A 25,489-nucleotide genomic window follows, 5' to 3' on the forward strand; every position below is an offset into this window, starting at 1 on the left:
AGTGGTGATGTGGACAGTTCTTACAATATTATTTTCATTGTACACCTTTTGTAATTATTCATTATGTTCTAATTAATAAATATTATTCTATAATTTGAAATCACATGTGTTTATTTAATTAGAGTCATATCACTCATATTATTTTGAGTAGATGTACAGCACATGATATGCATCAACCGATATGAAGTATTGAGAACACTGGCCTGAATCAGTGAAGCCAAATCAAGCCAGCATGTCTCAAAATGTGCCATGCCATGAAAGGAACTGAATCACATGCCGGTTCAGGAAGATCTATGAGGCGACTTCTAACGCCCTAATGTCTGGTAAGGACTGTGCGTGTACCAACCACCTGCCATCTCATCCCATCTGTCCTACCAAATATCAAAACCTTCCTCCTCTATTTCTTGAATAACTGAGCAGTCAGTTCACCCAACTTCTTCGCAGCATAACATAACTGTTGTTCTAAACAAGGATGTCAATTGATTTAACACTCAGATAACTATAACTGCCTCGTGTGAAATAGTCCTATAGCCTCCTGCCACAGTAAGTTAACCGGAGACACTGAGCCCTCAGCAGAATATTGTGGTAGTTTTTATGCCTTCTTCTGTTTGCCCAAACAGGTGCTGCATAAAGCATAATTGCCTCACATACCTTTATACAAAATTTTCATTATTTTAAAATTTAGACCCCAAGCAGGACCACCCTATGAATGCTAAAGAAGACATCATACACCCTTTTTTTTTTTTTTGCCGTCTAATTGGTTCACTAATTTCATTATTCCACCACAGAACGGGTGGGGTGGCTTCCTGAGTTTCCCGGATGTTTTGGTATTATATTTTGCTGGAAATATCAGATGTTATGTAAAGTATAACATCTGTTATTGCTTCATCATTTTCAATATCTCCAGTTGTTGCTGGGAGTGTTATATAAGTACTGAAGCTTGTCCAATATATCTCATTGAACAACCATCTTTTAGAGATGGGATATATTTTCAATGAAGCTCGATGCAAAAATGGTCACATCCATAGTCTAAGTTTACAACCTTGAAAGAGTATTTCAGTGCACTTATAAATGTTAAATCTAAGCAGGACATCAATCTAACTCTGGCATTAAAATAAGTTTCTGAACCATTATTTAATATAATAATTGTCAGAATTTAAAAGGACCTTTTCCAACTCTTCCTGAAGATCTATTCAATCTAACCTCCAAATAGGATTTTGTGCGTTGAAGTCACCCATTAGTAGTACAGATGAAAGAAACTGGGAAAATAATCATCATCCTCTTTCCAATCATGAGTTTGTCAAGTGTCCTCTGTGTCAGAATTTCATTCTGATTGCAACCATTTGGAGTTCTGTACGTATTTCAACCACTTCAGTGGCAGCTCTAGTGTTGTTAATATGGCTACACTATCTCTAACTATTATATTTGCAGTTGATCTCTCCAATAAATATTACAGTTTCTTGAAGACATACAAATAGGGTTTACTTATATACCAAGAGATGGAACTCAAGGGTGTTTGACAAACATCCATCGAAGTTTCATTGCAAAATCAACTCATTTATATTAGAGAGTTAACTTCTGAGTCTCAATTTTGGCCAGCCTTTTTTCTTCTTCATCCTATGAACTGCCTTGTTTAAAATCATCTAAAATTATGTCATCACCTGTGTAGGTTCCAGACTCTAAGTCTGAGACTATGAAAGCAGCAGATGAGGATAGGCTTGGATTGATGCTTTTAAAAGACACTGATTCAGAAGCAGGAATAGGGAGATACCATATCTGGGGATGTCCCATCTACCACCTCAGAAAGAAGAGAAACAGTCACCCCTTGTTTTGTTTTAGGGGATCTCTGTAGTTTGGGAGGAAAAATTGGCTTCAACGGTTATTTAGGAGGTGGCAGATTAAGTACCTGAACTTCAACCTTGATTTTGTTTTGGTGTTAAATATCTTAGCATGAGGTTACTGAGGAATTGATCTGCATCAATACATTGGTAGAAATAGTGACCACTGCCTGAACATATGTTGTTTCTGTAGGATTATGGTTGTATACAATTTTTTTGCTTCAAAGTAGCTGGCCCTCGATAAGCTTTTCACCTTGAAGAGCTACTTTGTCTTTATAAGTATGACAGTTTCTTAACCAGGATGCTTGTTGTCCTTTGTAGTTAATGTATGCAGGAGAATCCCTGCATGGTTCACCTTCATGAGTTTTCTCACCACACATACATATTTGAGGTCTCTTACAACAAACTGTAGGGCCGAATTGTTGTCATCTGGAGCATCACATAGGTTGTAGTATGAAAGCTCTCACATCTAGATAATGTATGTCAACGTGCACTTTCTTCAGCAAAGAAGGTCTATCAGCAGTGAGCACATGAGAAGTAGAACTTAAGTAAGTCCTTCTTTGAAGATGAAGGGGGCTCTGCTTTCACTGTGACATCTCAATGTTTTGTTTACATGCTAGAGCCATTTTTTGCTCCTAAGCTCCATTCTCGTCAAAAATTGATCTTCAGCAAATCTGGTTTCAACAGGATGGAGCCACCTCACACACTGCCCAACAGTCTATGGCAGCAATGAGATGTTTGTTTGGGGTCGCATAATTTCAAGGACTGCTAACATCACTTGGCCACTCTGTCACCAGACCTATCTAAGAGCGTTATGTCCCAGACTAGAAACCTTGCCTAGCTCAAAACACAGATTGAAGAGGAAAATTGCCACCATCCCAGAGAACACTTAGTGCTGTGCTATGCAAAATTTTCATTATCAACTCATTGAATGTTTATGCAAAAAATAGACAGCACTTAAGCGAAGTAATTTTTAAAAAGTAATGAATATTGAAATTTCCACTCTTGTAGAACATATTTTCAACGTTAAATAAAGGTTAGTAACTTTAATTCATTTTTCTAATTATTTGTTATTTTCCTATTTCTCTGTACCATCATTGCATTTGCTGTTGTTTCATCATTTCCAGTTTATAAATTATTGTTTGGGAGAATGTATAATTATAATTCAGCAAAGTGTGATTCTACTAAAAAGTTTGTTTTTCTTTTTCAGATAAAACACCCAGATAATTTGTATGTTGTTGATGTTCATGCAGACAATGAAGGAAATAATATGTTACTAGCTGGATCTAATTTGGGTTGTGGGTAAGAAAAATTATTATTATTTTTTAGATATGTGATAATCTAAATAAGGATAAAAAAGTAATGAATGTTATCATCCTGCTCGCAATGATTTATAATAGCTGTCAGTTATATAACTTTGTTTCATAAAACTAATTTTGTTTACAATTATAAATTTTAAATGGTACTTAATATTGGAGTTATTAACTTCTAAATGTCTGTAGCTTGCAGTTACAATCCAAGATTGTTTCCTTTTGAAAAATTATCAACTTATTCTAATATATAATTAAAAAAAAAAAATTTCAAAATTTGTGAAAAATTAAAAAAAAATGTGATACAATAATAGATAAATATAAAATGTTTTTTTTTTTTTTTTGTAAAAATAATATATTATATAGCTCCCTCTATGAATCATGAGACCTTGTTGATGGTGAGGGGGCTTGAGTGCTCAGTGATACAGAGTAGCTGGATCAAAGATGCAACCATATCAGAGTGGTATCTGTTGAGAGCCAGACTAAAGAATGATTCCTAAAAGAGGGCAGCAGCTCTTTCAGTAGTTGTTAATGACTTAAATCAGGAGGATTTAAAGTGCCATATCAAGATCATTCAATCTTCTGAATAGTGCGTGGCTGAAAGCAATGGAAAACTACAGCTGCATTTTTACAAAAAATGTAGCTCTATGCATTTTCGTGAAACAAAGATGAAGGTGCTTGTCTTGGTAAAATATTCCAGAAGTAAACTAGTCCCCCATTCTCCGGGTGGGGACTACTAAGGAAGGGATCACCAGAAAATTAAAAAATAACATTGTGCGAGTTGAAGTGTGAAGTGTTAGAAGTTTAAAAAAGGTTGTTAGGTTAGAAAATTTAAAGAGGGAAATGGATAGGTTAAATAAAGATGTCATAGGAATTAGCAAGGTTCAGTGGGAAGTAGGAAACGACTTTTGGTCAGGTGATTTTAGAATAATTACCTTAGCGTCAAATAATGGGCAGGCAGGAGTAGGTTTTGTATTGTAACTTGTAATGTATCTTGTAAGTAACAAGAAGGTAGAGAAGAGAATAGAGTATTTCAATAAGCTTAGCGATAGAATCATTGTAATAAGGATAAAATCAAAACCCAAGACAACTACGATTGTTAATGTCTACAAGTGCCCATTATGATGATTAGGTAGAGTGTGTTTATGAAGAAATTGACAAAGCAATTAAACACATAAGAGGGGATGAAAACCTAATAATAGTTAGAGATTGGAATACAAGCATCGGAAAAGGCAAGAAAGGAAATATTGTGCATGAATACAGGCTGGACAAAAGGAATGAAAGAGGGGACCGACTTACTGAGTTTTGCTTGAAGTATAATTTAGTAATTTCCAACACTCAGTTTAACAGTCGGAATAGAAGAATATGTGAAAAAGGCAGGTGATACTGCAATGTATAAGATAGAGTATATCATGGTTAAACAAAGATTTAGAAATCAACTTGTCGACTGCAAAGCATATCCAGGAGCAGACATTGATAGCGTCCATAATTTAGTGATAATGAGATGTAGATTGGGGGTTTAAAAACCTGAAGAAAGTGTTGGTTGAATCGGTGGAATTTAGAGAAGCTTGAGGAAGAGGAGGTAATGAAGATTTTTTAGTAGGACATCACAAGAGGTCTGAGCAAAAAAGATAAGGTAGAAAATATAGAAGAAGAATGGGAGAATGTTAAAAAGGGAATTCTTAAATCAGCAGAAGCGAACTTAGGTGGAACTAGTATAAAACCGTGGATATCGTAGGATATAATGCAGCTGAAGCTGATGGATGAATGTAGAAAGTATAAGAATGCTATTAATGAAGAAAGTAAAAGGAACTATCGACATTTAAGAAATACTATAAACAGTGCAAATTAGCCAAAGAAGAGTGGATTAAAGAAAACTGTTCAGAACTGGAAAAAATCATTGGTAAAATAGGTGGAGGATACAGGAAAGTTACGGAAACTTTTGGTGTACATAAGTTAAAATCTAATAATATATTAAATAAAGATCGTACACTGATTTATAATATGAAAGAAAAGGTCGATAAGTGGGTGGAATATATTGAAGTGTTATACGGAGGAAATGAATTAGAAACTGGGGTTGAGGAAGAAGAGGATGAAAGAGAAGATACAATACTGAGATCTGAATTTAATAGAGCATTAAAAGATTTGAATGACAGAAAGGCTCCTGTTATAGACAGGATACCTGTAGAATTACTGCACAGTGCAGGTGAGTAAGTAATAGTTAGATTATACAAACTGGTGTGTGTAATATTTACAAAAAAGTTCTGTCAGATTTAAAAAAGAGTGTTATTGTCATGATACCAAAGAGCATAGGAGCAGATAAATGTCTATAATACAGAACTATTAGCTTAACTACTCATGCATCAAAAATCTTGAATAGAATTCTGTTCAGAAGAATTGAGAGGAGAGTGGAAGAAGTCTTAGGAGATCAATTTTGTTTCAGGAAAAGGATAGGGACAAGAGAAGCAGTTATTTTAACGCTCAGATTAATATTAGAAGGAAGATGTAAGAAAAGCAAACCAGCATACATGGCATCTACAGACTTAGAAAAGGCATTTGATAACTTAAACTGGAATAAAATGTTTAGCATTTTAAAAAATTAGGTTTCAAGTATAGAGGTAGAAGAACAATTGCTGGAACATTTACAGGAACCAAACTTCAACAGTAATAATCGAAGAGCATAAGAAAGAAGCTAATAAAAAAAGGGAGTTTGACAAGGATGTTCACTATCCCCGTTACTTTTTAATCTTTATGTTAAACTAACAGTTAATGATGTTAAAGAATAATTTAGATCCGAGTAACAGTGCACAGTGAAAAGATAAAGATGGTATGATTTGCTGATGATATAGTAATTCTAGCTGAGAGTAAAAAAAAGGTTTAAAAGAAACAATGAATGGCATGGATGAAGTCCTATGCAAGAACTACCGCATGAGAATAAACAAGAACAAAACGAAAATAATGAGATGTAGTAGAAATAATGTAACTAAACCACTGAATATAAAAATAGGAAGAGAAAAAGTTATGGAGGTAGAAGAATTTTGTTATTTGGGAAGTAGAATTATTAAAGACTGACGAAGCAGGAGGGATATAAAATGCTGAACAACACAGGCGAAATGAGCTTTCAGTCTGAAATATAGTATGATTATATCAAAAATTAATTTAAACATCAGGAAAACATTTTTGAAGATTTATGTTTGGAGCGTAACTTTGTATGGAAGTGAAATTTGGACGATTGGAATACCTGAGAAGAAAAGATTAGAAGCTTTTGAAATGTGGTGCTCTAGGAGAATGTTAAAAATCAGATAGTTGGATAAAGTGACAAATGAAGAGGTGTTGCCTCTGCAAATTGATGAAGAAAGAAGCACTTGGAAAAATATAGTTAACAGAAGAAAGGCCACATCTTAAGGCATCCTGAAATAGTCGCTTTGATATTGGAGGGATAGGTAAAAGGGAAAAATTGTGCAGGTAGGCAACATTTGGAATAAGTAAAATAAATTATTAGGGATGTCAGATGTAGGGGGTATACTGAAATGAAACGACTGGCACTAGATAGGAATCTTGGAGAGCTGCATGAAACCAGACAAATGACTGAAGACAAAAAAAAAAATTATAATATATTCACATTTTTGGCTTACACTATGCATTCTTATGGCTAAACAGTTGAGTGGTCTGAAGAGGAGAGCGGGAGATGTTATTGACACCTTAATTTCTAATAAAAATTTCCACAAAATAAGCCTAAATTTTTATTTATGTAATTAATTTTTATGAGGTACATCATTCCTTCAGAAACCACCCTCCCTCTTCACCCACCTTTAATGATGAAATATGTAAAATACAATTTTATTCCATGTCAAAGTTTCTTTGGATAGCTGTGTACTCGGCTTTGCACTTCTCCTTCTACATTCTATATAGGGTTCATCTTGGTGTAACGCTCAGTAATAGTCTGCCATCATCATAGTAATCATTTTCCTTGATACCTCCTTTCCATATCTTTCATTTCCTGATGAAGTCTCTCATCTCTTTCTTTGCTAACAGCACCCAATTTTTCAGGAAATAATCCACTGGTAAATTCAGGAAGTGAACCTTCAAGCTCATAAAACAACCTACATTTTTGTGCTTCTGCAGCATGTTCTCAATGATTGATTTGAAGTTTGGATCTTTCTTATTGTCCAGAAACTTTGTTACTACATCCTTAAAGGCTCCCCAAGCTTCTTTTTCTGCAACTTCCATTTGTTTCTCAAAATTACCATCTTGGGAAGTTTTCTAATGTCAGGACACTCTTTTCGTTTGACAGTTGATAAGACTGGAAATTTATCACAGATGTATTTAAAGCATTTATTATTTTGGTACGGCTTTGACAAATTGCTTCATCAGATCGCAAACACTCATGTAGTTAATTGGGCCAAAGGTAAATTGGAAGGAACTTAGCGGACTAGGAAAATTACACTAATATTATTAGATGTTAAAAACGTGTTTAACAGCATCCTGTGGGCTGTGATACTGGATGCTGTTAAGACAAAGAACATAAGTGAATGCATTGTAGCCACACTGAACAACTACAAGTGGGACAAGGAACTAAGAGTCATGACTGACGAGGGCAAGGTGGAGTTCAATATGTTTGGCTGAGTCCCACAGGGGTCAATCTTGGGCCCCATTCTTTGGGACCTTGTGTTCGATCAACTGCTGGAAATGGAACTGCCTGGAGATTCAACGGCTATTACATATGCAGATGATCTAGCCTTGTTCGTCGCACAGAAAAGAGAGGATGACATTGTAGACACGGCAATACATGCCGTCCACAAGATTAGCGAATGGTTACAAGTAAGAGGGATGAATCTTGCCCTTCAAAGACTACTATGACTGCTATGGTTGGACATAGAAAACTCTGACAAATAAGTTTCAGTGCAGAGGTCTACAGGTTCAATACTTCCGGTAGTATTAAATACCATGGTGTAATTCTGGATAAATGACATCTCTTTAACTCACAAGTAAGAGAAGTTATTGAAAATACTGAAAAAGTTATAGAGGCTCTAGTTAGACTCATGAGGACCAAATCAGGTCTGTGGGCTTTTAAACGGAAGGTGATATTATCGGCAGCTGCATCTGTTCTGTTGTACGCCACTCTGGGTTGGGCAGATTCCTTTAGAATAAAACAAAATATCAAGAAAATCTTCGTACTATTCCAAAAAATGGCAGTTAAAATCACAGTGTCATACAGGACTATTTCTACCGATGCAGCACAGATGATTGCTGGAATCCCACCAGTCGAGATGCGTGTCGCCCACTTGTGAGGGTTTATGACTATATGCCATCCAGTGACTAAAGGTCTGCTAATTGAAGAATGGCAAACTAATTGGGAAGACTCGAGCCATGGAAGATGAACAAGGGAACTAACACCTAGGACAGAGCCATGGTTGAAACGGAGGCATGGGGTGGTGGGTTTCTACCTCACCCAGTTTCTGTCTGGACATGGATAGTTCTGTTCCTATCTCCATCGGTTTTGTTGAAGGGACTCCCCATCTTGTTTATACTGTAATGAGAATAATACCACAGCATGTACATTCTTTGCATGCCCTAGATGGATGCAGATCAGGGAGAGCTTTGGACTTGGCTGGCTGACGCTTCCAACATAGTAGTAGACCACATCCTTTCCAGATGCAAGCATGGGTAGTAGTGAAATGACTCATTGTGAGCATCTTAAGAACCAAGGAATTTGAAATATAAGAATGGCGTGAGGACTAGATGACCTGAGAGATGTTCTATTACGAGTCAGACTTCAATAGCTTGAGAGTGAAGGGCTGACGAACAGCCCCCTGTGGAGCCACTGTCCGTCCATGCTTGCGTTGATGGGTGGCAGCGGTGAAGCATGGGGACTCCAGTCCCCTGAGCTCAAAGGCACCCTCGAGGCTGTGTTATGCTTAATTGCTGGCTCAGCCCCAGGAGGGAAGGATTGTGAGATATGAGGTGAGGTTTAGTTGGTAGGATGCAGGCACACATATACTCTCTTAATAACAACTACTGGAACTTGTTAGCAAGCTCTACACTGCCCATATCAGACTCATTGAAAAACATAAACCTTGCAACCTTCAGTCTAAAATTTCAACTAGATTTTTTTATATGTTTAAATCTCTTACCAAGTATTTTAGCTCACCTTGTGGTATAAGATTGTCTCATTGGATTGTAATACAAAGTCTGAATCATGATTATCTTCTTCCATAATATTCACTTCTTTATCATCACTGTTTTCACAATTCAAGTTTTTAAGAAGCTGAGAACTGGAATAGATTCACTAGGTCTGAGTTCAGTGTGTTCAGGCACATTAGTTAAACAGAAGTAACAATCAGGTAAGTGATATTTTCGTTCATGCTAAACCATAGGGACTCCAAATGGAGCCTTTCATGTGCCTTTTAGCCATCCTCTTGTTGACCGCATAGTTACTACTACATATATGAGGAGCCCATGTTTTATTCTGATCACCGATTTTACAGTCCAAGTACAATTTATAAGCTTTTTTAATTAAGCTTGTAATGTTTTTCTTGTGACTTTAAAGTGAACTTTCCACACACATCAAAAACTGCCCAAATCATTTACATCCTACAAGGCATTATAAGACTTCACTCTTCACCCAAAACAGTTATCACACTGACCAAAGAGATTATACTATTAAAAGTAATAGACTAACAAAGTCAACAAGCTATATGTTATTTTGAATTATACCGACATGAAGAATGTTATTCTTGTATGATTCTTTAGACAGGTATGATGTCATGAGAAGCGATGTTTGTATTGTGACTTAAGTTCCTGTTTGGTAATGAATAGAATTAAAAATATATACAGATCAAAATTATTATTTATTTCATACTTGAAGAATTTTTTTCACTTTGATTTATTTTTTAGCAAGTTTTACTTAACAAAGCTGTTGAAAATATATTGGGATAATCTGTGTGACCCTTTTTTCAAATTTTCAATTCATATGATTCTATCCTGTTTTTTATTATCTAAGTCAAAATTTTACTAATTATTTATGCTTGCAGAAATTGTAATCAGTTAGAATATCTGAAGAAATTTTTTTGGTAGACCAACTAAAAAAATGCAGTTACCAAATTTTTAAAAAAAATTATCCATTTATATATTTACAAGGTATTTAAAACAAAAATTTCTCTGTTACAACTGCTATTTCAAATAATAGAACTGATTTTAAGCACTTATTCAATTTGCCACTAAGAATGAAAAGTATTTTTAACTACAATGTAGACAGTTGTGAATATGAACCTCACAATTTTTTTTTGTGAAATGTACTTGTAAAAAAAGCATTAATATAATCTCTATATCCATATTCTAATGATAGTAAAATGTTGCTTGTTGAATTTTCACAGAATTAGAATTTCACTGATTATATATTAAAATAACTTAGATTAAGTTATTTTATATATGTTGTATAATTTTTTTTTTTTCAGAGACTGTTTAAGATCAGTTATGGTTAACAAGTCATTAAATTCGGCAAGGTCATTCATTGGAAACAAGCAGATAGTAAGGGATAGTGTATATAATGCGCAGGTAAATAACAACTTTATTTATAGTATAGATATGACCTGTGGTTAAGTTAGATACTTGAACATGTTACGCTCGATATTGGAGGTGTAATTGGAAAGTTTCAATTTTCAAAATGGCAGTTCTTACAGGTTATTGTGATGGATGTCCTTCAAAGTAGTCCCGTTCTGACTGAACACACGGACTCCAATGGCGTTTCCATTTTTGAAAGCATTCCTAGAAATTGTCTACCTTAGGTTATTGAGAACCCTGTTTATTTACCTGGTTGTCTTCAGTTGAGTCAAATTGGTTCCCTTTAAGTAAAAATTTCAATTTAGGAAACAGGTATAAGTCAGCAGGGGAATTAGAGAGGTTGCAGAAGCAATGAATTTGTAACTTAACACTTGGGTAGAGGACCCAATTCTTGTCTCACCAGAATGCAGGCTTTTTCTTCACCATATTTTTCCACAAACATTTTCATAGTGTTGCTGGTTGGCTGTCTTTTTCCCACAGGGAAATTTGTGATGCACAATACTTGTAGAATTGAATAAAACCATCAACATTGTCTTCACTTTCAACTCTCTTGTCATGCTTTTTTTTTGTTCGTGGCATAAGATCCTTCCACTGCAATGAATGTGCCTTTGTTATTGGGTCATATCCATCAACCCTTTATTCATCACTTGTAATTACCCTATTTAACAAATCTTCAGTTAAAATTGACTCAACTGCGTAGAAACTTAATTTCAGTTCATCAGCCATCTCCCTAATTGTAAGTCTAGTCAGAGCACACAAGATCAAGACTACAGCAATGGAATCTTCTCCAACTGATGTCAGGGTCTCACAGTACATTGTCGTACGGATCTGCTTCCTTTTTTTGAGAAGAAAAACAATCTTGTTTGCTGCTTGATGAAATATTTGAATTTGAATCATGATCCAACTGATTGGAGACTCCAAGCTTAGTTTGAAAGCTGTATTACAACGGCAACCATCTTCCTTCTGTTCTGTTGGTCATGCAATTCACATGAAGGAGACTTAAGCAAACATGGCAATCCTCGTAGACTCAATAAAATATGCTGAACACAAGTTGAAAATCTGTGGCAATCTAAAAGTCACCACTGTACTCTAATTGGGGTACACTAAATACTGCTGCTTTTTTTATGTATGTGGGACAGTAGGAATAGGAAATCACATTATATTCAAGCAGACTGGCCTGCAAGAAATCTTAACTCTAGCGAGAAAAATGTTGTTGCCGAGCCTCTCATGGACCCAGAAGATGTTCTTCTTCTACCCCTTTATATAAAGCTGGGATTGATGAAAAATTTTGTCAAAAGTATGAACTGAGAACGACAGGCCTTGAAGTATTTAAGTGACAAATTCCCTGCATTAAGTGATGCAAAGGTTAAGGAAAGTATTTTTGTTGGGCCACAGATTTGACAACTTGTAAAGGATCCTGCGTTTGACCAAATTTTGGAAGGGAAAGAAAAGAAAGCTTAGGAAGCCTTAAAGGGAGTCAGTCATTCATTGATTTTTAGGCAGCAAAAGAGATAAAAACTAGTGAGTTGGTGACAGTACTTCTGCAAAAATACCATCAACTCTGATGCTACATGTCCCTTAAAATCCATTTTCTCCACTTACACCTTGACGTTTTCCCTCCTAGTTGTGGAGTTTTTAGTGATGAACACAGAGAAAGATTCCATCAGGATATTTCTGTAATAGAACAAAGATATCAGGGTTATTGGAGTGAAGCAGTGCTTGTGAATTACTGCTGGTCTGTGTGTAGGAATGCCCTGAAACTCACAAGAGGAAAACCAAAAGACAAAGATCTCATGAAACCACCACATGATTCTCTTCAGACTCAACCAGCTGCCAGGTATTCTTCCATCAATTAAGAACTCTTAGACTATAACGGTCATTAAAAAAAAATGTCAAAAGGACTTTCTTTGTCATTGGTATACGTAATTAAAATGTATTATTTTCTCTTAATCTGTTGAAATAAAATACTCCCACCTATTTATTATATATCACAGGAACTAAAGCTAATAGAGATTTTCCTTTGTCATATTAATTTTTCTCAACCCAGAATTAGTAAGATTTGACTTATGAAGTGAAGGAAACATTCAAAAAAAAATTTTTTGTTGGGCAGTGTTTTCTAACACATACACATATTATCCACCAACAAATATGATAATTTATGATATTCCGAAATATGAGAAGTTATGTATTTTAATAGGAGTTATTAAAATAAATAATTATATTTATAGGAATTTTTTATATGAATTCTATTTAAACTTGTTTAATATGAGAGTGTAGTAAACTTAACAGTATTCAAAATATATATATTGCAGTGCTTCAGTTAAGTTTTAAGTTGTAATTTATTTTACAAGATACAAAGTGAAATAAAAAAAATATGCAAAATGAAATGACCTGCACTCCTGGCAGTGTATTCCTGTTAAGATCAGTATTTATCATTCATAATGACAGAATTAAACATTCCTTTATATGTTGCAACTTCACTAACTTTTAAACGTTAGTGCATTTGCAACCTTGTTTTCCTGAGTAGTCATTCTGCCTAGGCTACTAGAAGTAGTTGTAAATTCTATAATACGATATTTTTATTTATTCCAAATAAATTAATGCAATATATGTATTGCATTCATGAGAAAAATATTTTACTACTTAACTTAAAAATAGTGTTTTGGTTCTTTTTACTTTACTGGGTACAGCTCAGTTGCTGCTGATTCAGCGTAACTGTAAAGGCATTGTATAATGATCAGCCAAAATTTTTATATCAGGCTTTTTGCAAATGTTGGACATTTTTTGACCCCCCCCCCCCTTAATAAAACAATTATAATTTTCTTGTATTTTGATTAATATTTCCAATTTTTCAACATGAATTCTTCAAAAATGGCTCGATGAATTATTATGTGTAGTGATGAAATTATAATTGGCAAAATTTAAATAAGGAAAGGGTAATTTTTGCAATTTTGAATTTTATACTTTTTGTTTAGCGGTCATACAAAATTGATTTTTATTAAGTTATTTAAAATTCCGAAGTTTTAAGTCAAATGGATTCAGAGGTGTGACGTATTCAACTTTATTTGTTAACACTTATTCTCATATCTCAAAAACTTGTTGACCAGCAAAGTTGAAATTTGACACAAATATTTAACTTTATATATATCCCAGCTTTGTCCTGATGTTTTACTCATCTGACTTCCATAGGAGAAGACACCCTCCGCCACCTCTTCAATTCCTAGCCCTTATGGGCTTTACCAGAGGTCATCTTTAAAACCTTGGCTTTTGAGATATTACAGTCTACCTTGGTCAGGATGCCACCAATGTGAATGCCACGAGTGACATTCCCATCGGTGTACTACTATTCAATGAACCAAAAACAAAACACATGTTGTCTTAAGTAAGATAAAAGAACTTAACAAAATAAAGGAACTGAACTACCTACCCTAGAAAGCAAAAGTGAGTTCAACACACAACACGAAACAAAAATGTTACACAGAACAATAACAACACAGTAACATTGAAACAAAACAAAGGACAAAAACAATTTTTAAAACAAAACGTCAACAAAAACAGAATACAAGAGAAATCCAAGCAGGGCTCTAGATCCCTTCAGCAATCCTTTCCTTTGCCAAGTACACTATAAAACACTCCACTACTGCCCAGTCAGCCATCAGACAAGGGGGAATCGTGGTACCTGTATGTTTTTTTAATTATATTTTTTTTAGCCGTGCTGAGTAATACTGTATCAGACTTGGCCAACTTATTTAAATTAATAATTACTCCATTAAATAAACTTATTAGCCCCCCCCAAAAAAGTGACTGAATGGGACCAATACTTAAAATATTAATTTTTTCTTTTAACTTTAATTTTCAAGATTGAAAATCCAGCATTATCATCTGTTTGTTATTAACATAGATGTCATTAGATGACATAGCTTTTTTTTATAAAAAAAAAAAGTTCCCATAAGATCTGGACCAAAGAATTAAATTTTTTTAATATTTCTGATACTTGATCTTTTTCCAAGATGTGACTTATTAAAAATATTATATAAGGTAGCTGTCAAGCAAGAGGATCAAGTAGAACCCAAATTTTTTTACTAAAAATTTATATATTTTTTTTTACTATGTATAATTAAATTAAAAATAATTATAATTGTGATGACAAAAACATTATTTGATTATGGGGTCACTTGGGACCCAACATTTTTTTATTAAGAATCTTGATTGCGTTCTCATTTATATTTTCAATGCTACTTATTTTTTAAGATAAAAATAACATTTGATCAGGATGATCAAATTGAACCAACATTTTTTTATTGAACGTTTTGCAGTTGTACTCTAAATGTTGTATAATTAATTCATTAATATTTAAAAAGATTATGGCATATTTTAAATAAAAATCTGACAGGGGCAGAATCAGGAAAGTTATAACCCAGTGTGGAAATTGGTGCAGAAATTTGTACCATTTGAAAAACTTCTAAGCATGATGTGGATTTAAATCCCTTTATAAAAGTTACTTTAGATTCAGTATGTTGATAGTGGTTTCTTAGCTTATTAGTTGGGTTTATCCATCATATATGAACTTGAGTAATAATTTGCAAAATACACACACACACACCACAATCAAATTATCCTATCCTAATTAGCCAATTAACTATTGGAATAATTTGGTGGTGACTTATTATTGTTTAATTGATGGAGACTGAATTTTCGTATACTGTGTGTGTATAAGAAAAATATTATTTGTTTATTTTTCAATTAATTTTGGTTTTTCTGTCAGAATAATGTTTTAATCACTGGAGGTGAAAAAGGTGTTGTAAATGTCTGGAAAGCAGGAAAAGATTTAAATCATGATATGTCAAGCAGCAAATTAAAGGTAAGCGAAGCAGTAAATCAGAGATGGTTATTGAATGTATATGCATTACTTATATGTATTACTTTGTGTTTTTATCCAAGTATTGTACAGACTGAATGAACTAGTCTCATAATTTTTTATGGAACAAGAGAGTTTCAATTTTTCATTCTGGTAAGTATGTGCATCTAGTGATAATGTTTCTGAAGTATTTGTAGATCTAAGAGAATTTTATTTTGTAATAGTCTGATTGAAGTTTATTTTTTTATAAAGTAATTTTGAAGACCTCCAAGATCTTCATGCTATCCAACTGTAAGTTAAGAAAGAATTGCCCTTAAAAGTTTATAGGGATGCTAATTTATGTTTTGCCATAGGCCAAGCTTTCATATTATATATAACTTTCATTATGTTTATTTATTTTTACTGGTACTCACTGTATTCATTTGTACATTCAGTTTTCTTCCATCTGTTTATAATTTCCCTTTGCTACTGCTCTTTTTATTAAAATCTTTGACTTTCAATAGATTTTTTTAAAATAAATAATCCAGCCAGCATTCTCTTCCTTCATAAACTATTTGCTTTATTCATTTACCCTTTGTGGTGTAAAAGCAGGTGTTGTATATAACATTCTTAACCTGGTCTGATTTTATTTCATTCTTTCAATCTTATTTATACCTGTTGCAGTATGAAGTAGAAGTACTAATGCTATTTTTGTTTAAAACTCCTTCACTCAAAATTTTCTGTACTTCATAATAAGATAAATTGTATGTTATTTATCATTGATGTTATTTCATTTTCTGCTGTGTTTTATTTACATCTGTCTATTAATTTTTAAATAATATGTAAAATGCCTAGTAGTCTTAGATCACCAAAAAGAAACTTTCTTCAAAATTGTCAATATTTCAGTAAAAAATTATTTGAGCATATGCAAGTATCCACTTATATAGCAGTTCTCTTTTAAATTCTTTTAACAGACCATTATAGAAAGTGCTCATTGATGCACCAAGCTGAAATCTGTCAGACCAGTATTCTTAAAATAGTATCTAATAAAAAAGCCCTTATATAAAAAAAAAAGAAGATTTTTCGGCAACTTATTGAAAATTATCCAAAATTAAGGATATGTGCAGGAATTTTAGATACAATTCACTGTCTTGAACATTCTAACATATTAAAATACTATCCATTCATAACCATATGAACAATTTTTGTTTGTTTAGAAATTTAGACAATTTTTTTTTAATGCATCATATGTTGTTACATTAACACCTTTTGGCTAAGACAGAAGTCTTATAGGTTAGTGAATTTTATCATGAATATAATTAACAATAAATACTACTGCATGAGAACAATTGTATAAGGTATAACAAACAAAGCTAACACAGCAATATAGGATTGTCAAATAGAATCATAACTATTCAAAAAAATCCACAAGTAAATATCTCATGGAAACATAAAAAGTATTGTATTTTAAGAAAAATTAAATTGTATATTAAGAAAAAGTAGCTGGTAGAAACTGATAAGTTATTAGTATGAACATTAATTAGCTGCGAAGGTTCTTCTTCCTTTCATTATTCTCATTTATGGCAAATTTGGCCCTATTTTTTTTTTAGTTGTTAAAAATAAGAAATATCTTCTATAAAAAGGGCTCAAAATAAGAAATATCTTCTAAAATGAGCTCTCTTTTTCTGTTTAGCCTCTGTAGTCACCTTAAGATATTACTTAAGAGAATGAATGAGGATGATTTATGTGAATGAAGTGTAGTCTTGTACAGTCTCAGGTTGACCAGTTCTGAGAAGTGTGGTTAATTGAAACCCAACCACCAAAGAACACCGGTATCTACAATCTAGCATTCAAATCCATATAAAAGTAACTACCTTTACTAGGATTTGAACCTTAGAACTCGCAACTTCAAAATCAGCTGATTTGCAATGGAGTTACCACTAGAACAGCCCAGTGAGCTTCTGAAAAGGGCTATTCTTTCTTTGAAAAAAAAACTATAGATAAAATTATTGCATATTTTATGGGCTTAACTTTTGGTTTCTGAGATTTGAGTAAAAAAAAATTGTTCATCTAGGGAAGGGCAGTAACTTTGTTTATAATTTTTTTATGGGAATGAATTTTTTATGGTAGCAGATTATGTAAAGGTCTTTAGCATACTAGTTAGAGTTGATTTAACCATTTTTGGGTAGTTTTAATTAGAAAATACAAACACCTGTACATTTAAAAATGCTTGCAACTTAATTTGTAAAAATTTCTGAAATGCAGTTTTATAAACTTTTCAATCCACAATTGTCTACAGTTAAATTTTTTTTTTCTTTTTAACTGTCAGAATCAGCTGTGTAAAATCATGAAAATGACATTCAGTTCTGCATAGTGTAAAGGAACTGCTAATCAATAACAGTGAACATTTTTTAATTTTGCATGTAGTATAGTGTTTATTTTCTATATATATATATATATATATATTTTATTATAATTGCTTATTTATTTTTTTTAGGGTAATCCTCATAAAAACAAATCACAAAGAGTGAAGCCATATTAAAGAATGGACTGATTTGAAAGAAGAAATTTTGTGTTCATTTATTGATAAATATTGATGATTTTGTGTACTTTTGGTACAATGGATATATTTTTTTTTATATGTGACAGTGTTTATTAATGCATTGGTGTACCAAATGGCAGTTAAATATGTTATTGTTTGTTGTTATATGTTTTCTATTTAAGTTAGTTTTTGGAACTATGTAGTAATCATTTGTACACTTCTGTCCTAAGTAAAAATAGTGTTATATTGTGAATTAATAAGGCGTATTTGAATTAAATTATTACATTTATGTTATGCATGAGTTATATATTTTTTTCTTTTATAATGATTTATATAGATTATACTTGTGTTATTAAAATTATGTAATCAGTGTTAAAAATTTCTAATCCCTTATAATAGCTTAAATCATTAGCAAGTTTAACATACTGCTGTACCGATGTTAATTTTTAATATAACCATACTATACCAAACATTTCTTCTTATACTTTATTAAATTGATCTAATTTGAAAAATTTGATCTTATCTATGAGATTAAATTAATGTTATTTATGCAGAAAGATCTATTAAATATATCAAAAAATATATATTTTCAGATCTTATGTTTTACAGTAGATTTATATGATTATATTAGGAGAAATTGAATTTAAGCTATTGTAATAAATAGCTTAAAAATGATATTGCACCTGCACAAAAATTAGGATGTTTCCTTTATTTGCTCCACAAACATAAATATATTTAAATATTTCCATGGATTTTTTGAGATGTCTTGCAAATCATTGCCAATGTTTTTTTTTAATTTTTTCTGTTTTGCATTTTTATTCTACAGGCATTCACATGCCATACATTGTTTTTAAATTGTAACATATGTTAGTCAGATCATCTAGTGCTCATATTTTTAAAAGTAAAATTAACACCTAAAAGTAAAGCACTAACACTAATGAAATGAGAAACACATAGGATATTTACCACACAAACTAGAATAAGCAACTACTAAAAACCCACTAAACCTGTCCATTTGTGCTGAAAGCCACATCGACTAGAAAAAGCTGTTACAGTGAGTTAACAATGCTTTCTAAGTTAAATTATTATCTACTCGTCTACTTGTTAATATAAAATTCTTATATTTATTTATTGTGAATAAATATATTAACTTACAATTAGTAACTTGTGCAAATACTAAGGATCTACATAACAGTTTTAAACATACTAGTATTTTATTTGGCTACAATCATTTGTATTTAGTTTGATAATTAGACAAAACTTTTGCCTTGATATATATAGATTTTCTGTGTGCAAAGCAATCTTTTTTCTATTTGTAAAAAGTAATAAACTCTGCCCTACAGAATGGGAGCTTGATGGCTATTAACAGGGTACATGTAAGTGTTACAGATAAAGAAAGATCATTACTCTGATGGCTGGCTGTAAATAAGAATAATTCAAAAAAGTAGATATAGACATATGATGATGAATTATTAACTGAGATAGAATAGTTATTTTGTAAATTATTAATTTTGTAATTTCACTTAACCATTGGACTGTCAGTATTTATTATTTTCTCAGAATCCATCATGAATGGATCCATTTTAACAAAGGTTTGAAAACATTTACTAGCCCACTATCTAATTTTTTCTGCTTGGCAATAGATCAAGTTAAGAAATCAAATTTTATTTCACACTTCTGACATAACAGCCAGAAATTTTCATTTCTTCCATAATCTTCTTATGCACAGCTCTAGCATATTTGTTTGTAAAATAGTTATTATTTAGTTAATTTGTATTTTCCTGGCTGAACAGTTGTTATACTGTGTAGCTACACAATATTATCTAAGAAAGAGTATGTTAATCAGAACAAATCTTGCACATTGAGAGTCTTTGGAGATCATGATTCCCTCTAACCAATAAGAGCAACTTTAGACTGGATGAACTGATTTGGATGAAATTTGGCACACTGATTTCTGGGTATGGGCCATCAATGCCATTTCATTTTGGTCTCAATTGGCCAAAGAGGCTTAAAGATATTCATTTTATGGGTCCTGTATCTCAAAAGTTTTATTCAAAGAATAGGTAGATTTTTTCATATAATTTAACGATGCTTAGATAGCTAAGATACTTTCTGATGATGAACCCCCATAAAGGTGTAGGTGTACAGAAAGCCATTCTTTCTGTACTCAAAGTTCAATTTATAAATTTGATGATTCCAATATACTAGTACGAAAGTTTTGTTAGGTATTTGAACAACTTCATTCATTGTTGGGGGCAATAATCCAAGTTCTTGCTTTTCTATCATTTATAGTTTTGCTTAATATCATTAGACTGCATAATTGATTTTTATGAAACTATGGTCAACATGGCTGCTGCAGTAATCTCTATATTTCAGTAATATAATTAACAACTTAATTTTCCTGTTAAGCAGTAGCCTGTCAAAGTTACCAGAGTTGTATAATTTTCCTCATTTACAGGCAGCTGATACTTTCCTGTGACACACTGCCCGTTTACAAGGCTCAGCCAATAAATATTGCGCATATATGTGTAGCATGGGAATGAAAAGAGATATTGGAATGAAAAAAAAAATGAATAAAAGTAAAATACCTTAACTACAGAATGCAATATTTATTTTTCAATATAATCCCTGTTTACATTGATACCCTTTTCTCAATGTGTGACACCACTAGACCAACCTGGTGGGTTAGTTGTTATCTAAGTCAGTAATAGTGATAATCCCTAGTGTCAGCCACGCAAATGGGTGATTAAGCAGATGGATTGAATCGGATACAAAGGTTACTTCAACCAATACACAGGAGTGGTAGTGGGATCCACCAGCTTGCCATGTTTACAAACCTGATATACCTCAAAAAATAAACCTCAATAGTGCAAGTGAATTTATGCCTCTAACATCTGGAAAGTCAAGACAAGGTAGCCTGTTATTCCATGGTGGGATATAGACTGCAGGAATGCAATAAGAGATCATCACAGACTTTACATAATTTTAAGCAAAGGCCGCCTACAACAGAATTTTGCTCTGCACCTAACAGAGTGTGAGGGCTGTATAGGGTCGACTGTTTTGGTAGGCTAATTGGGAATCGTGGCTGAAAATGTACTTACAATTTCTTGGACAACTCCATCATCAGTTGTCTGGATCAGGACAGTCTCCATTGCCAGTCGAAGTGGAAAACAATGGCATCCTCATCACCACGCCAGTTGATGTGACAAACACATTTGAAAATTCATTTGTCAGTTTCCCTTATGTCATCATACTGTCCTGAGTTTATGAGGTATCAAAATCGTGCCATTCAAGTTATCTTTCAAATTCCCTGTGCAAGTTGTTGGAATGAATGGTTAACCCTCGTCTAGTGTGAGAGCTTGAGAGAAACATTCTAATTGCCCTCAAACAACACGATTTCCACCAAGGTAGATTGTCTATAGACCATGTTGTTGCGCTGAAATCTGTTATTCAAAACGCCTTTTCCTACTTAGCCAACGCCTTGTGGCTGGATTTTTCGATATGCGAAAGGTGCACGACACGGCTTGGAGGAGAGGAATTCTAAACACACTCTAAGAATGGGGAGTCTCCTGGCATTTATCAGGGTTTCCTCAGTAGTCGATCCGTTCAAACTGGAACAATGATATCCGTAAGTTTCACGCTACAAAATAAAATACCACAGGGAGTGTCTTAAAGTCTTACCTTCTTTCCAAAGTCATAAATACTATAATAAACAAACTGCATGCGGTAACACGTTATATTTTCATTATTTGTAGATGATTTATTAATAAATATACGTTGCATCTAGAACATCTACTGCCTAGTGGTTGCTCCAAAACACAATAATCTGTGTAAAATGCCTGGATTCACATTTTCCCCGAAGAAAATGAAACGCATTACTTTTCCTGGCTGAAGGAGCATGTTAATCCTCAACTGTTTTTATATGTTAAACCAGTTGAACCATGCACGCAGGTTACATTTTTAGAATTGTGGTTTTACCAAAAACTGACATTGGTAACACATTTAAAGGAGCTGAAGGTAAAATTCGAGAATAAGCATTCTCAAATTTTACCTTCAAGAGCTGATCGAGTATCTATGTTGGGCTTCTATCGAGCTCTGGTCCGTTCCCACTGGACTACGGTGCATGGCTTATTCATCCGCTCTTGAGATGCTTGATTTAGCCCATCATTCATTTGTATGTCTTGCTACAGGTGCGTTTCACTCAAGCCCCATGGTAAATTTACTAGTAGACATGGTGAGCCATCTCTTTGGTACAGATCAGCGTTTCTCAACCTGGGTGTCGCGGTGATATGAAAGTGAGTCATGAAATTAGCCTACTGCTTTACACATCATTTAATGAGAAAAAAATCATTTATTATAAACATTTTACTTACTTTCTTAAGAACACATGTAAAGAAAATGAAACAAAAGGTTGCATTTGTTTTTCATTTAAAAGTTTCTCCAATCGTGGATCTATATTAGAAACACACAAAAGCAAATTGTTTTCAAGTAATAAAAGATGATTCCTATATTTAGTTTTTGGCTCAATCATAGAAGAAAACCCCTTTTCACAGAGGTAAGATGTGGCGAAAAGGATTAATATTTTTAATGCTTCTTTGATTAAATTCTCATATTCACTTCAATAAGCAAGCCAAAATGTATCTAAATCTTCAGATATGAATTATAGTTGTAACGTTTTATCGGCAAATATTTCGATGAGCTGATCGTGAATCCCAATCGGTAACTTTGCAGTGCAAAACGTTTTCACTAAATAGATTCAGTACCCGCCTCTTTGAGAAATCATTTTTATGTTCTGGGAAATACTCCCATCAACTGAGATTTTAGCTCCCGCAAATGCATCTTCATGCTATCCAAACTGTGGTAAATAATAGTGTCTTCTTCACTCAAATGTTTTTCAATGAATTATCTGATTGCAAACATCAGCAGCCATGTCATCGATTCGCCTTGATACTGTGTCGTTAGAAAGCCGAATTTTTGTCAGATTTTTTTTTACTTCTTCCACACCTATTAAAATGGTGAACATATCAATTGCAGCACGCAATTTGAGGTTTTCTGGGATTTGGATATCTTTGCTACTTTTAATGCTACGAAATAAGATGCTTCAAGTGTACTTTTATCAGTATGCCTTGATTTACAAATAGAAGTTAATGATTTATCAAAGTACTCGTATGTAATTTTCTTTCAAAAAATTCCAGGGGTTTCCTTTTATGATCTGGATGTTTAGTTTCCAAGTGTTGAATTAATTTTATGGCTTCTTACTTTCATCGGAGAGAACTTGAAATCAAACAAAACACTGTGGTTTTCCAATAAGGTTAAATCATATTTTAAATAACTGTTACTGTACAATCCTGTCTTTTTACCAATCGATTCAATGGATATAGATAGCTCACTTTGTTTTTTTCATAATTTAACCAATTTGCATAAGAATCTAATAAAAAAAAAAAAAAAACAATTACACCGTTTGACTGCACACTAAAAAACTAAAACCTCAATTACTATTATTTTCAATGAAAATACGCTTTTAATAGCTTAAATAAAGCCACCAGACGCACGCTTTACGTTTGAAACTAAACTGATGTTCTGAAATCCCATACGTCTCTTTTATGTTGCTACTGAAAATGATGTGTTTAAACGTATCATATTCGTTCGAGCATGAAACTCTCTCTCATGATTGCAAGCAATCAAAATTGCAAGGAGCACGAACATAAGTTGTAACTTGTAAATCGCTCATGTATGTATACATGCATGCTCATACCAATCGCTTTCAACGCAGCTAAATAGTTTTAACTAGGTTTAGCAAGTTGGGATTGAAGCAGAGATATATTTACAAAAGTGCTGCCTATAGGCTGAACGGCCGGCCGCCGAGCCATCCATTACCGAAAATTTGCCGCCATTGGCAATAGTTTAGCTAGCCTATTTAGAAATCCGCCACTGGGTTGGAAGTCGTGAAAAACTCATATATTTTTTCTGTACTTTTTGGGGATCGTAGAGCTAAGAAGTTGACAATCACTGGAAACCAAATGAACTGTACTTATGAAGTTTGCATCAAAGCGCAACCAAATCATCTGACCTTTGATGCGGTGTTCACCAACCCACATCTTAATCAATGTCAGAGACAGCCAAGATCTACTATTGCCCTGCTAGGCATCAAAGCTCTTCGCCTTTTCTTATCTCTAAATATACAGTTACTCCCAGTTCTTATTGTTACTCAGTAACAATAACAATGACCTTTTCTCGTAAATTATTGCTTTACCCTTTGTCGGTATCATAAAAAGTACTTGAATCCGGTTTTCTTACAAGAAAAATGTTATAATACTGTAAATAGCATGAACCCTGTTGCTATTGTCTACACAGATGGCTCCAAACATGATAATTCTGTAGATTGTGGTTGGCAATAGAACATACCTGTATAGCCTTCCCAGCATTGTTATTGTTTTTGTCCTGGAACTGTATGCTACATTTAAGGTCTTAATATAATAGAACCAACCACTATAATATAATTAGTCTTAATAGAATTATATTAGCTTAATATAATTCTGTTCAGCTTCCATGAGTGCCTTGCAAGGGAATAGTGACATGTACTCCAGACAATCTGTTGTCTGTGAGATATATTTTATTATTTCTGAAATGACTCGGCATAATACAGGTGTGAGCTTCTGCTGAATTCCCACCTATATTGGTATATCAAGCAATGAGTACACTGATAGTGCAGCAAAAGCGGCTGTTTCAAGCCTCCTTTCAGTAATTGCATTGTTTCACCAATCTTATCTGTTTTCTGAAGAGGGTGGTTTGTGGTGAGTGGTAAAGTGAATGGAATGCGACCATCTACAAAAAACTTCATCCAGTTAACTGTCATCATGGAACTCTTCATGCAGGAATAACTGTTGAGAGGAGTTTATTATTTGCCGTTTGCGAATAGCGCACACTAGACTCACTCATGGACATCTCATTACCCAGACTGATACACCTGTTTGTGTTCGCTGTAACTACCAACTAATAGTACACCACATCTTTGTGGATTTTGTCTGTTATGTGGCATTGTATTGGAAATTTAAAGTAGTAGCTAACAGATGGTAATTTTTTGTTTTAAGTTAGATTTTTAGTTCTGTATTTCATTGTGGTTTTATTTCACCTTTAGCATATGGCATAGGCACTTTACATCTATGGGGAATATTTTTTGTTATGATATGCACGTTTTAATTATTAATTTTATTTGTTTTATATTATTCTTATTTAATTTTTAAGTTTGTTGTTGTATAACTTTAATTGTTTACTGTAGTAATATTGTGTCTGGGTGCTGATAATGACTTTTTTGTGCACCCAGAAAAAGAAAAAAATTGTAATACCACTGCTGCTCTAAACATTTTGTGTGCTGTTCAGATGTATTTAAGTGACTGTT

The 25,489-nt window shown here is 33.3% G+C and overlaps 1 protein-coding gene across 2 annotated transcripts in view; it reads left to right on the forward strand.

Annotated features, from left to right (window-relative positions):
* LOC142322089 (WD repeat-containing protein 89) overlaps nucleotides 1-18,451 on the forward strand; it is a 65,384-nt gene extending 46,933 nt beyond the window's left edge. For both annotated transcript variants that reach the window (XM_075360762.1, XM_075360763.1), the window contains exons 8-11: nucleotides 3,049-3,140; nucleotides 10,606-10,705; nucleotides 15,477-15,572; nucleotides 18,046-18,451. In XM_075360762.1, coding sequence (XP_075216877.1) covers nucleotides 3,049-3,140; nucleotides 10,606-10,705; nucleotides 15,477-15,572; nucleotides 18,046-18,090 — 333 coding nt within the window. In that variant the 3' untranslated portion in view covers nucleotides 18,091-18,451. The remainder of the gene's footprint in view (nucleotides 1-3,048; nucleotides 3,141-10,605; nucleotides 10,706-15,476; nucleotides 15,573-18,045) is intronic.
* Nucleotides 18,452-25,489: the final 7,038 nt, after the last annotated feature.

The sequence above is a fragment of the Lycorma delicatula genome, chromosome 3, assembly GCF_047948215.1.
Source record: "Lycorma delicatula isolate Av1 chromosome 3, ASM4794821v1, whole genome shotgun sequence".
Lineage (NCBI taxonomy): Eukaryota > Metazoa > Arthropoda > Insecta > Hemiptera > Fulgoridae > Lycorma > Lycorma delicatula.